The sequence below is a fragment of the Cotesia glomerata genome, linkage group LG7, assembly GCF_020080835.1.
Source record: "Cotesia glomerata isolate CgM1 linkage group LG7, MPM_Cglom_v2.3, whole genome shotgun sequence".
Taxonomy (NCBI): domain Eukaryota; kingdom Metazoa; phylum Arthropoda; class Insecta; order Hymenoptera; family Braconidae; genus Cotesia; species Cotesia glomerata.
The window spans coordinates 20852776-20867894 of NC_058164.1; the positions used below are offsets into that span (position 1 = coordinate 20852776).

At 29.8% G+C, this 15119-nt stretch overlaps 1 protein-coding gene across 2 annotated transcripts in view; it reads right to left on the bottom strand.

Moving 5' to 3' along the window:
- Positions 1-15119, bottom strand: part of LOC123269911 (ubiquitin carboxyl-terminal hydrolase 48-like) — a 92273-nt gene that overhangs the window by 33928 nt on the left and 43226 nt on the right. For both annotated transcript variants that reach the window (XM_044735824.1, XM_044735823.1), the window contains exons 7-9: positions 6787-6899; positions 6195-6299; positions 2343-2468 (exon numbers count right to left, since the gene is read on the bottom strand). In XM_044735824.1, coding sequence (XP_044591759.1) covers positions 2343-2468; positions 6195-6299; positions 6787-6899 — 344 coding nt within the window. The remainder of the gene's footprint in view (positions 1-2342; positions 2469-6194; positions 6300-6786; positions 6900-15119) is intronic.

Here is a 15119-nt window from a genome sequence, read left to right on the forward strand (position 1 = left end):
AAAACTTTTTTAAAAAAATGCAGCAGTATCTGTTAAAAATACATTCAATTATGTTGAAATAATATAGAAAGTGTCAACCATTAACAATCTGTGTAACTATAACATGATAGCTTTTGAATTATTTACATTTTATGCGTCAGTGTAATAAATAAAGTTGTAAATAAATATGATACCAATTATTATTTACAATCTAACGTAATAGTATATTATGTAACTGAGTGAATAGGATTTTTGGCTATAGGTGGGTTGGCGCAACGAGCGAAGCGTGTGCGCCAACACACGAGGGTCGAAAGCCTCATTTGCTCAGTTTATACATACGTAAATGTATTTATTTAATGTAGATAACATAATATTTCGCAAAATATCGATCAAGAAACGAATAGTCGTATTTTTTATAGGTAAGTGTGTAAATGAAAGCAATTATATTATATCTTCCATAAATATACATTTATTTATGGAAGATATTTTATTTTGAACAGTAGTAATGGATTCAAATCTTATTTCCACATTATAATGTATTCGTTTGTTATTTGATACCGATATTGTGCCGAATATTTGCACAAATCAACTAGTTTTTCTTATTTTTTCATTTATTAATCTTTGATCTTGTTTATGTATTGTTAATTGCAATAATTGCTATTTTTTTCATATAGATCTACCTGATAATGCAAGAACAATACTGACCAACCATTGTACATTTTAATAAAAAGCAAATCATAGAATTAAATTTCTTCTAAAAATATGTATTGTAAAATTAAAAAAAAAAATTTTTTTTCAGATTTTTTTGATGAAAACTAAAGAAATTTTTTCACATATTATTTATATGTGAAAACGGAAATTCATTGCATGTATAGTAGAATTGCGATAAAAAAAACTGCGCCTTAAATATTCTTTTTTATATGTAACAGAAACTCATTTGAAATTTGATGATACTAAAGTTAGCTGACAACTGTCAATTTTTTAAATTTTTATCACAAATAAATAACAATGAAAAAATGCTTTTAAAAATTTGCACCAAAATTTTTTTTTAATTTTCACATGTGGAAATTTTTTATTAAATTTTTTTCATAATAATTTCATTGCTAAAAAATTCTAAAAAAATTTCTGTCTGTCAACTTTAGTGTCATAAAATTTGAAGAAAATTAAAAATTGTTTTTTTTTTTTTTTTTTTTTTTTTTCACCATCCTAATAAATATTTAAAACTTTAAGAATATTGAAACATGCGATTTTTAAATAAATTTATAAACTCAGTCAATTGATTTAATAAGAAAAGAACAAAAAAATAAGCTACTGAACGACTTTTTTTCGTTGAAATGCATCAAGTTTTTTTTTTTTTTTTTTAATCGTAAAACTATGAACATATTTAATGTAAAATTAATAATGAGAAAATTTTTAAAACAACAGGATTTTACAGCAAAGTTTATGGTATCTTTTATTTAATCAATGCTAAGAAGTAATAAACTCAGTGAACTGTAATACTAGAGAAAGAATGCTGGGGCTGAATAGTTATTATAACTACAGTTTATAAAACCTCAGCAAGTAGCAACTATATATTATACTTACGGAGACGTATCTAAAAGTACTACAAAATCCATTATTACAGAATGTTAAGCATCTATTTTCCTCAATCATCTCCATTTTGTTTTTCATAATATAAATTCTCATTCCACAGTCAGTAATTCATTATTTATTATCAATTATCAGTTATTAGTAATTATAATTTCTTATTCTTGTACTTTTTGAGCAAAGCGGAAGCTGGAGATCGCGTGTCTGGATTGACATATTAAAGACTTGAGCTAAATCTCTAATTAACGCGACTTAATCTTGTAATCCCGGAGTTGGGAAGAAAAGGGTTAGTCTGATTCTAATTGTCATTCTAAGTCATTCTTTATCTTATTCGTTATCACGAGCTAAGATTTGTGTACGACGACAATATAATGACCATGAAAATTACACTATTGTTCTTATATATACCGCGAATGTAATTTTCTTGGTCTTAGTTGTATTAGAGAGTCTTAGAATTAGAATAAGAATGAGACTTAGGCTGAGCTAGTGAGATCTTAACTCTAAATTGCGAACGTTTGTCAACCTTCCGCTCACGTGTTTAATGTTACTGTTAATGTCAGTGAACACTATCTGTGGAACTGATTGCTGTTCGTATAATTGTCTACAAAAAATTGTTTTCAGGAAGTTTAAAATCTTGATTAAATATCATTTTTTTTGTTAGAAAATTGAATTAAGATAAAATATTTGATTTCAAAAAATAAAATGCAGACTAGAACTATTTCTAAATCACTAATTTTAGGAACTGAAAATAATAGGCTTGAAAAAAAAAATCTTACCTTTAGCCTCAAAATAGCTCCAGGGAAAACACCTAAGGCTCCAATATTCTGAGAGCTATCCTCGAGTTCGTGGTCTCCAAGAATTAAATGCTGGTCCATCGGTGGCGCGCCGCAAATATTCATCGTCTAAAAATTATTTAAAATTTAAAAACTTTATTTACAAACAATATTGTTTGTAATTAAGGTAGTACTACCGTTACCACAGGTGTCAAATTAGTGCTTTGTGTGATTTGACTTTAGTAGTATTTTTATTTGGCAACACCGCGTAAAAGTTATAGAGACAGAAATATATTCTGTTTCACTCAACATGTATGAGTTCATGCGCGGAAATCTATTGCGAAGAAATTTATTAATTTTTACACTAATTATCAGTTGCATATGTCTATTTACTAAAATGTCTGAATTAAATTTATTAAAATGAACAAAAAAAGTATTTCATTGAAAAAGTAAAAGAGTTACCAAAAAGATGTATAAAAAAAATCTGAAACAAGTCGCATTGGCAAAGGAATTTAACGAAAAACATACCGCATTGGTGTATGTTTGAATTTCGCGCGCGTCCTAACCTTTACTGTGGCGTTGCCACATTTAAAGTAGTTCGGTCAATGCAAAATTTTAAGAAGTTTTCGAAATTTGAAATATGGGTAATAGAATACTCATTACATGTGCTGTTGAAATTTGAAATCAATTGATCATACCAGAAATGAGATAATAGCCCATCAAAAATGACATTTTAGCACAGACAGTATAGGTGGAGAGTGAGAAAATCACAAATATTAATGGTTATTGCATTGAAAGGATTTTAAGATCGTTTCAAAAAACTGATACCTGTTAGAATAATATACTTAAAATAATCCAAAGAAACTTTGAAATTTTTTACCATGTAGTTTTTTATAAATTGTAAATAAACTGGCTAGTTAAACAAAAATAACCATTAGTAAAAGCGAATAAGAGATAACTCGTGAGAAAAGCAGCACTAGCGAGTGAAAAAGAAAGAAGTAGCACAAACTATATGTCCTAAGTGAACTACCTTAAGTTGACAGTACTTTTTTCTCAATTATTTTTTAACTATTAGCATACATTGCGCGCGCAAGCGCGCGTCTGAATGTTGGTATGGAATTATATATATTTTCATGCTTATGATATATTTGACCAATCACGTTACGAATGGTTTGCTTACATGATATACTTTTATATTTTTTATCTAAATTATAAGAGTGAATTATTCTTATCACAAGCTCTGAGTTTATGGTTTTATTTGCACACAATGGTCAATAAATTTTTCTCTTTCTATTGATACCAATGTTATAGAAATCTGAACGTCCAATTTTGTGAAATAAAATAAAGTCTGTGATTTCTCATAAATATCAATAGTGACGGCAAAAATTTATAAATATTAATATCTTTTTTTCAGTTCTCTGTAAGCTTCCAAAAATTTTACTGCTTAATTATGATATTATAAAGTACCAATATGCCAAGTTTCATTAAATTCTGAACGTTAATTCTAAAACCGGTAGTACTACCTTAAGTTTAAGGATAATTTTGAAAATTTTTGGTAAAATTATAATACCCGAAATTATTAGAAATCGATTTTGACATCAAATGAATATTTTTTAAAATTCTGGTTGAAATTTTTTCGAATAATTAATTTTTGTTTCAAATTTATCAAAAATAGAGTTTGAAGAAAAAATTTTTAAAGTTTTTAAATTTCTTAAGCGCAAGTTTAAAAAAAATTTTTTCAATAAGATTTTTGATAATGCTGCAAAAAAAATTGAATTTGAAAAGTTGTTGAAAAAAATAATTTAAAATAAAATATGGTGGGGCATACTACTAGTAAATAAATAAAATACACGTATAAAACAAATTAACGGCGCCTTGAGTATTATTTAAGCCTTACACAACAAACCCGGTAATTGCTTAATTTGTGGAAGCAGCACGTTTCTGTTTATATGTCTCTCGGACCCTTGAGACTTAAATACTATAACCAAGAGTAAGAGTCTCTCTTTATATTTATCTTTACCTCTTTCTTTTTATCTTTTTCCTTCGACTTGATAATATACTGAAAACCATATTCTCTTTGAATTTTACGACCGCGAAACGCTCAAGACATTAAATGTAAACAGAAACAGATAAAAAAAAATTTATTATTTTTTCTTTTTCGTGCAAAAAAAAATATTTTTAAAATTTAAATTACTCCAAGTGGGACTACTATCGATAGCGTAGTTTCGAGATTTGTTGAGATGAATTTTTAAAAATAAAAAAAAATAAAAATACCGAGAGAGAAAATCAAGTCAAGTTAAGTCACGAGGCCTGTTATTAAGCCGAAGGTTTATGCTCTTGGTTTTTGCTTATGGCCCAGACTCTAAGAGATTATGGATGCTGTACACACTCCCATACGTGGGGATACTCCATACACTCGTTTTGTAATATAAATATGGTTAATAGTTTAAAATCCGTGTGTGTTGTCTGTGTTTGTAAGAGATGCGCATATGCTAAGTCATAACTATTAATTTTACTACTTTTCGGTCTTCGGCGAGTTTCAACTTTATCTTCATATTGAGATTGCTCCTCTTCTAACGTATCGGTGTTAGTTCAAGAATATTAGATGTAATTGTAATATATGGGGTAATAACTTATTCACCTTTTTTTATTCCAATGAATTTTTTTACCAAGGGGAAGTTCAGGTTGCAAAAAATTTACGGGCTACACTTTAAGGAACCTGAATTCTTGAGAAAGTTTAAGGAATTGGAAATTTTCTTAAAGTAAGTTTAGCAAACATTTGTGGAAAATTAGTTGCTAATTTTTCAACTTCGGCTTTTTTATGTCAACTTTAAGAACCGATTCATGAGTTGTTTTTAATGAAATGATATTTCGTAAAAGACGCTCTGATAAAAAATAGATAATTAAATCTATCGAGTAGCAGAGATTTTTTTTTTTAATTTTCTTTGTTTCGGAGAAATTCACGAAGCTGCAATAGCTGGGACCGGCTGTTAATTTAAAAGTAAGTTGTATTTTTACGATGTAACATTTTTAATGTCTTTGAGTATAACAATTGTATATGTATTAAAAAACTTAAAATTTTGAGATGTTATACTTCAAAAAACCTTTTTCTTAACTTAAAAAACGTCATTTTCAAGTATAGTTAAAATATTAGTAAATGCAACTAGCGCCATCTACTGAAACTCTTGAAAAATAGTATCGATGATGGAAAAAGTTATCGACTCGGACTTAAATTCAGTGATAAGTAGCAATACATAGTTTGAATAAGAAATTTTTAGTTTAAAACAGAAACTTGAACTATTTTTAGAAAGTTGTTAAAAAATATACTGAGGAAATTTCAAATAAAGAAGTAAAATTTTTGATAAACTTGTTTATGGATTTACATTTATGCAATAGAAAAAAATTCCGAAAAATTTTTTCGAGAGAAACTTTGAATTTTTTTGATAATATTTAAAATTTTTCGCGAATTTAAGAAAAATTTCAATGTAAATTTTGATTTTTTAATCGATTTAATACATTTAATGTTTATTAAAAAAATTTGACCAAATATTAAAAACAAAAATTTATATTTTCTTATTTTGTGTTTTTGAAATTCAAGAAATTGTAATTTTTGTATTTCTAGAGTTTTTGTAATGATAATGAGCAAAAAAATATGAAATTAGTAAAAATTTGTAAATTGTACATTTGATTTCTAGAAATTAATAAAAAAAAAATTATCAAATTTTCTTTCAATTTTTCATGTTGATTTTTCGCAGACAAATATTAAATTCTATTAACAGTTTTTAGAAATTTTAATTTGTAATTTTAGTAAAACTGCATATTAAAATTTAATAAAAATAAAAAAATGTCACTTACCATAACTTTGAGCTCTTTAAGTGTGATTTGTGAAGAAACTTTCAGTTCATGCGATCCTTTGGCTTTTCTCCTGGATCTTGAGGGTCGCGAGCTCTTAACAGTACTCTAAAACATCGATATTAGAGATACATGAGGTAAGTTATATTATATCTATACGAACGTATATTATATCTATACAACACAAAGTATACAAAGTGTTAAGTCACGGTGAGAATGAATGAAGTGAACGGCCTATAGACTGATTAAAAGTGAATTAAATTGTCAGCGTAAAAAAAAAAAAAAAAAATTAAAGACCTAACTTGAAAAAAGTAAAAATGAAGAAATAGAGACGAGGACAGAATGAGAGTAGTTTTAGAGTTTAAAAAAATCTAACAGTTAATTCACGAGCACTCAAAGTACCATAATAACAATTATTACTGTGAAATAAATGACAAGTTTTTAATTATAATCGGCTACTATTAATCTACAGTGTGTAATAAAGTTTATACTAGACGGATATAAAAAGCACTTTCTAATGAATTTATTGTATGACTTGACAGTATTCGACGAGTTTTTAAATTATTTTTATAAATTTATAAATTTACTCAATTACCTCGGGTTCTTCGGCTCCTTCCACGCACTGAATGAAAATAGATGCGTTTTCATATGTTAATAAGTCCATTCTCTCTTGTTCTTCTCGGGCTTCTATGCAAGATTCACATTGTTCTGAAAAACAAAAAAAAAAATTTTTTTTTCAAGCTTCAACATTTTTTCACCTAAAATTTAAGATATCCTAAAAAATTGGTATTATGAAAAAAAAGTTTGGAAAATCCCAATGTGCACACCTTAAGCACACAGGTTTTACATAAAATTAAATATTTGTTAATTTATTTTTAATTTCCCGCGTACAGTAATTATTTATGATGCGAACAAAACGCCCTTACGTGTTCCGTTATATCAACTACTTACAAGTCAAAACGCATACATACGTTGTCTCGGTCGCAGAGTCACTGTAAAAAAATAAACATATGGCCGACCAAAATGGGAAAATTTGGAGTGAATGCCAATCAAAATGTTTTAATTACAACTAAACGAAGCAATACCAAGCTTTGATATTGAATAGGGTTCTTCATTAAAGTTTAATGACAGGGCTGAAAAAAAATTGAGTCCTAAAATTGTACATATCTTTAATTATCTTGACCACACCACCATATTTTGACAGTTATTTCAACTATAAGTTTTAAAAAACGGGTTTTTTCACTAAAATTGATAATAAATTTATCAAGCAGTAATTTTAATTAGTTCAGTAATCATTCTTCTTGCCACCAGTGTATTTTATTTTAACATTTGTACGAGGATTATGGATTAAAAATACAATTTCTTTTGACGACATAGGAAACTGGATTTTTAGGCCGAAGTAGAGCGACGCAGAGAGAAAAATTTCTTAACTGGAGAACAAAATTTTTAGCTCAAGAAAATTTTCGGATGCCTGAAGGAAGACCGAAGTTGTGTTGGCCGAAGTAAAAATTTTTCTTGAAATTCTACTCTTGGTGGAAGTAATTTTTTCTTAATTCAAATTATCATAAATACTTGATACAATAAATTTTTATATTTGATCAAGATTTTTAGATACTTTATATTAGGGAAGAAGCGCCACCTACTTCAGCTGAAAAAAAAAATTTTCTCACCTTGAGAAAATTTTTCTTTTGGATATTTGATACCTATTTTATATTATTTTAGCGTGCAATTATACATATTGAATGAAAAAAAATGATTCAATATTATGTGATCTTCCCATTTGACTTGTTAATCAATAAAAATATTAATGAAAATTTACTCCTATCAAGATATTTAATTTTTTGGAGCAAGAGAGAAATTTTCTCAAGACAAGAAAATTTATTTCTATCAAGAACTAAATTTTTTGGAGCAAGAGGCTGAATTTTCTCAAAACAAGAAGATTTTCTTGACTGAAATTTTTTTTTCGCTCAAGAAAATAATTATGAAGAAAAATATTTTCTTGGCTCAAGTGAACCTTTTTTTCTGTGTATGCCTTCGCGCGCTCACGCTTAAGACATGCAAAAATGATAAAAGCAAGACTTATAGAGTTTGAAATTTTGAAGAAAGTAGTTAACGGATGAATATTCTAAGGTGAGTGGTTTAAAAGTTACAAGCTTTTAAACTTGTACTAAAACTGAGTAACTGAATAAAAAATTGATCAATTCATTAGCTGAGGATTGATGTTCAATAAACAAGTAGAGAGAGATTAAGGTGGGTGCTATGTATAATAGAATGTCCGTTGGGAGTTGGATGATTAATATAGTAATTAATAATAAGCGTTGACCAAACGATGGGGATAAGAAGTGCGAGTTTGGTCGTCGCCGACTGGTCACCCGGCAAAAAGCATCACTCAGCTCCACTTTGACTTGACTAACTTTACTTAGATTGAACTTTCTTTGACTTACGACACTTCGAAATTGTATTTTCAAGGAATTATAACGTTATTGCTATCATTACCATTAGCAAATACTAGTGTAATTCATTTTTATTTGTTAATTGTCATTGACCAATTGTGAATTAAAGAGTCATTTTTAATAGAGCTTATCTTGGAAATAAAACAAATTTATTAAAATAAAATATAGACACAATTGACTGATTTTTCTTTGAGTTATCGTGTTTACAAGATTTTAAACGGCATGATTAATAAAAAGTTTTTTTTTTACGTTGATGATTGTTCGATTAATTAATTGATTAATCAGGTTATCTTAATAATAAAAATTACGATGATAAATAAAAATTTGTCGAATTGGAAAACTAATTCAATGTTCGAGAGCAGAATGGTAGTAACTACGATAGGACTCCGATAACAGGATAATTAATAGGGAAATTACTTGATCGTGATACGGAGAATTTAATGCGACTCCGTGATCAGTTTTAATAATTTTGATAGAAGTTATATTTAAATGAGTATTCTGGAGACTTTGGTAAATTTTACTCAGATAAACTTCAAAAAGTGTTGGTGTCTCTAATAAATGGTGAAGCAACCTAGCGTCCGCGGTAATAACACGATCCGTTAATTTTTAACTTCCCGCTAAGAAAATTGAAAATTTTAAAAAATCGGGTAGTTATTGGTTTTACCGCGTTTTACGAAAATCGAGTTTTCATCGAATCTCGACGTTTCGAGGTCCTAGGAAGCTTTCCTGACTATTTTCACGATGATGTCCGTACGTCTGTATGTGTGTGTGTGTGTGTGTGTGTGTGTGTAAATAAATTTTTGTCGGACGGTTTCTCAAAAACAAATCAACCGATTGAATTCTCCGACACATCATCTGAAAAGGTTTATCAAAACTTAAATCTGATTAGATTTGAGAGTTAATCCATCGAGCCATTCCGAAAAAATTAAAAAAAAAAATGTATACATTTTTTGTGATGAAAAAACTGCGTCGAATGCTTTTTTGAAAATTAAAATCGAACGACGCATTCAAAAATTATAGTTGTTTAAAAATTCACAAAATTTTGAATTTCCCGCTAAGAAAATCGAAGATTTTCAAAAATCGGGAAGTTATTGTTTTCACCCCGTTTTACAAAAATCGAATTTTCATCGAATCTCGACGTTTCGAGGTCCTAGGAAGCTTCCCTGACTATTCCCGCGATGGTGTCTGTATGTCTGTCTGTATGTGTGTGTGTGTGTGTGTGTGTGTGTGTGTGTGTGTGTGTGTGTGTGTGTGTGTGTGTGTGTGTGTGTGTGTGTGTGTGTGTGTGTGTGTGTGTGTGTGTGTGTGTGTGTGTGTGTGTGTGTGTGTGTGTGTGTGGATGTATGTAAACCTCTCATAACTTTTGAACGGCTTGACCAATTTGATCGCGGTTGGTGCCATTCGAAAGGGTCCACCGACAATTGGTCCCACGACATTTCACCCCCGATTGTGTCACTGACTTGTCTATACGACAAATTTAACTACAAATTAATATTTGTTATTTACCGTAAGATGGACGGTGGTGTTTACTCAAGTCAGGTCTTAATAGGTGACTGAATGGTAGTTACAGACAGTGTCTCGGATAGCTTAACTGGTAGAGCCTTTGGCGCGTAACCGAACGATCCGAGTTCGAGTCCCGGGCTGTCCGAATTATATTTTTTCAGTTACTAAAAAATTCCTACTGAGTAAAATAAAAAAAAAAGGTCCCCCCTTCCCCCTTTATCCTTTATTCACCCAATTCCCAAATTTGTCGCGGACATTTTGACGCTGACACAACATCGCGGGATGAGTTGTCCTGGGATCAATTGTCGGTCGACCATTCGAAAGGGCTTGAGTGAACTTAGATTTTGAATATACTTTGGAACGATTCGGACCGGTAGATTTCGAGAAATCACAAAAAAACTACAAAAAAAAATTTTTTCAAATGGGGTTTTTTAGGAATAACTTTTAAACGGCTCAATCGATCAATTCCAAAAACTAATCAGCTCTTAACATAAAAAAACCACGTCGATCGCCGCCAGTCCGGTGAAAATCGGTTGATTTGTTCGAGAGTTATCGTTGACGAAAAAAAACCGAAAAAAGTGTTTTTTCGGAATCACTCCGAAATTTTTCGTTCTATCAATTTAAACTAGATTCTTCATGAAGCTTAAAAAACTGCGTAGAATGCCACCAACCACGTGAAAATCGGTTCATTCATTCAAAAGTTATTGCGATTTGAAAATTCAAAAAATAGTGTTCTATCAAACTTTTATTAAACTTATAAGCTCGAAGAGCTCAAAAACTTCATAAGTGCAATTTCAAGCGTTTAGGTATAGGATTGGTGGGAAATTGCAGGGATGGCCTTTAGGGTCAACCGTTTTTCTAATTTTTTTTTTTTTTTAATTTAAGACTAAATTAAAAAAAAATTTTTTTCGAGATGCTACGTCTCTAAAGTAACTGTATTTTTGAAAATAATTGCGGATTTTAAAAAATCTCGTAAAGAATTATTTGCAAATGTTTGAATTTTAAGAATATCGAAAAAAATAGATGTTTTCAGAATTTTGGGCAGGAATACCCCCTTAAGGCTGAGGACCTATACCTTATATTCGATCGATTAAAATGTTGATTTGAAACTTCAAGTTTCGTGGGGGGAAATATAGTTGGCAAACAATTTTATTGTCATGTAATAGACAATGCAATACACAATATAATAGGTAAAGTCTATATAAGAAGACTAGGACGTAAGCGGACGATTGTATTTCCCTAAAGTACCATAAGAGAGCAGTCAAACCATAAAGACGAACAAGAGCTGAAACTTGACAAAAAGTTTTCGACAGGATACATGTTAACGGTCATGCTAACTTTACTCGATTGTACTGCGAATTTTATTCCAATAGACTAAAGTTAAATATTATGTTTAGGATATCTTCTTGGAAGTGTTGTTTTTATAAACGTTACAAAATATTTTAAGTTTTGGATTAAAAATATCTATCCTTGAACTGTTTCAATTTGTCTTTTAGCATTATTAGCTTCGGTAATTTTTCAGATATTGCAGAATATTCAATTCTCGAGAAAATAAGCTTGTAATCAAATTTCACGCTTCTTTTCGACTTAAGAAATAATTGCAAATTGTGTTAATAATTTTAAGAACAGCCTTCAAATATAATTTGTCGCTATGAATATAAACGAAAGACCCGTAACTGAATCAAGAATTAATCTAAGATTTATATTTCCCGAAACATTAATCTTGACTCGTACACTCGAAAGTTATGAATGAATATTGGAATATCAGCTCTTATAACACAGTCACGTGTGTTTCTAACGTCTTTTCAATTTTGATGGAAGACCCATCAATAAAATATTCTCAATAAATCCTCGAATTCATCCCAGGATTTTATAAAGCTCAAAAAATCAAAAGCGTCAACCAATTTTGCGTCCACGACCTCTGACAATTTTTGACAGTGGCACTTATTAATCACCTTAGAAGAAAAATAACAACAACCAAACCAGCGAAATAAGCCCAACAAAATAAAAGGGAATTCGGTCGAATGCCTTTAGGCACGGAGACAATTCTCTTTCTATCTAACCGTGACGACTATCCTTATATTCATCATATATATATATATATATATATATATATATATATATATATATATATATATATATATATATAAATTTTTTTAGTTGTTATTTTCGCTTCGTTTCGTTTCTTTTCTTCCTTGTTTTCCCTTTTCGTCCATTTCAGTTTCCCCTCGATTCGCTTAGTCCTCACACACATAGACACACACTCGATTCCGCTTAATTCTCCCGAGGATTTTCGGCCTCGCCGGATATGGCTGGCTCGTGGTTAGTGTCCTTCATTCCCTGTGTAATCTGTCTTCGTCCAACACTTGGCAGTCGTTATTTTGTAGCTCTGTTTCTCCTCCTAAGGCCTCTTATCCTTCACTTTACTCGATCACTTACATTATACACAACGACAGGCTGAGGACTGCAGGAGCATCATCATACGATTGTCATCAAGGAGACAAGACAGAAGTGGACGACCAAGACTTGGCCCCTTGGTCCAAAAAAATGCCCGGATTTTTTGATTTATTGTTCTTAATTAGTTGAACAATTCTACGGGAATTGGTAATTATCTTCAGGACTTGTGTCCTTTGGATAACGCATTTAATTTTCTCAAACAGAAGGCCACAGGTGCATTTATTTAATTATCCGTCAAATTGATTGATTAATGATTAATTAATTATTTTATTCATCTGATTCTAAGCCTGGATGATTGCTCGTTGCAATCTTGTATTAGTTAAGTTGTGAGAATGATAAATTTATTAAATGGATTAGGAGAGGATGAGAGTGAAAAGGGATAAGTTGATTTCTAGCGGTGGGTCACCGCACACTGAATCAAGCGATATCGGGGGATACTAATCTACAAATTTGTGTTCTAAATCTAAGCTACCGAGCGAATATTAATTTTCAAAGTATGCCTGAGTGGAATGGTAAGCTATTGCCGAGCCGAGGTTATGGAAGGACGTTTTATCTATGATGCGATTGTTAGTTGGACGCAGTATGACCACTGGTACTTGAGATGTTTTGCGATACTAGAGGTTTACACGCGTGATTTGCGACGACCTAAAGTTTTCATGATTTATTTATGGTTTTAATAAGAAATAATGCTGATGGGAACCCGAGATTTACGGGTTGTCTGCTCGAGGATTTTGTTTTGATAATTTATTGTTTATGGTTTTGATGTTTTTGTCTTTCAAGAGGTTTGGTTTCAGAAAGCTGGACATGTGTCTTAAAAAGTGTTAAATAACCATGAAAATCGATTTTCAATAATTTGTCATAATTTTATACTTTTAAATTTAAAAAACTAAACTGCGAATTTCAGAAAACATCAAAATTTGGAATCTTGCATTTTAGAATAACTTACCAGTCTTAAGAAAAATATAAACCAAAAATTGTTTGGAAAAAAATTGATTTTTTCTTGTCTTCTGTGCGTTTTTTTTTACAGTTCAAAAATATGTTCTTCAGACAGAATAACAAAATTATTAAATAAACAAGAAATTCTTTTGGTCTAAAAATTTCGACGGCATATAATGCATCAGTAGTCACAGCCTTCCGTATTAAGGATAATATCTTTATTTTTTCGGTTAGTTTTCTTTGTATACAACAACTTACAGTATGCCATTATTATTTTAATGTATATAAGTGAATACAATTTTTTATTAGAATAACTTATATTATTAATAATTAATTGATTCCTTTTAAAATTTTGATAAAAAATATATTTAATTGTCAACGGTTATTTACTAGGAAACCTACAAGTTACTATTGTTGAAAATTTGTCGTTGAAAAAGTAAAATTCGGTTTTAGGCTTCTAGTTAAGATATCAACATCATAATCATTAAATTGAGAAAATTTTTTACTGAATAAAATTTTTATGAGAACAGAAAAACTATTTTTCAACAAAAATAATCTATGCTAGTTTTAATTACATGTAATTTGTATTATCTACCATTAATATTTGTCTGTGACTAACTGTAATAAGCATATTTATTTAATTCCAACATCACTACTTGTTGTGAATGATTGACACAAATATAAATCAATCTTTCAATAATTTTTCATTGTTTACTGAAAAAAATATAGTGTTGATAAATAAAAAGATATCTTTCCAAAATATGCGACGTTCTAATAAATTAGTATTGTCTTGAAGCAAGTTGTCGGCTCTTTTAAACAAGAGAAAATTTACTTGGAAAAAATGTTCATCTTGTTTTGAAAATAATCAAATACTTTAAAGAGTCAAATTCTTGGATAGAGAAGTTTGTATTCATCCAAGACATAAATTATCGATTTAAAAATCAATTTCTCGAATAAGTAGAACTGAATATTTATAAACAGGAGTAAAATAATTATAAATAATAAGCGATCCATTAATAACAAGTTGGTAGCTAATAAGATTCTAAAGAAGGTTTCTACGACAATTTGTTCTCGAATTATGAGAAAAAAAAGTAGAGTAATAAAAAATGCTCTTTAATCACGGTTTTTTCTTTGGTCTTCTAAATACAAAAATAAATTTCATTTTCATTCACTACAATTTATGAATGTACGGCAATAAAGAGTCTAAAAACAAAAAAAAAAGTAAATAAAAGAATACCAGCCCGTAAGACTGAATCACATGTAATTTACCTTTTTGAAATTAGATCCGCACTGTAGGAAATCAAATTGGATATACCGTCATCTCGTTCATTCACATTCTCACTCATCTCATTTAAGTTTATTCCAGCCGTTAAAATTTATCAAGCGATTTTTCAGGCTCTCTGGCACACGATATACGAGCAGGCCTCTGCTCCGATCCAAAAACAAAAAGTATCAAGAAATAACTTTCTAATTCTTGAATAGAAGGATCACTATAAAACAGAAATGTCATAGGAAGGACGTTAGATGTTAGATAAAATTAGCGCTTCAGGAGTTTTAGTCCTCTCTTTTCTTGATCCTC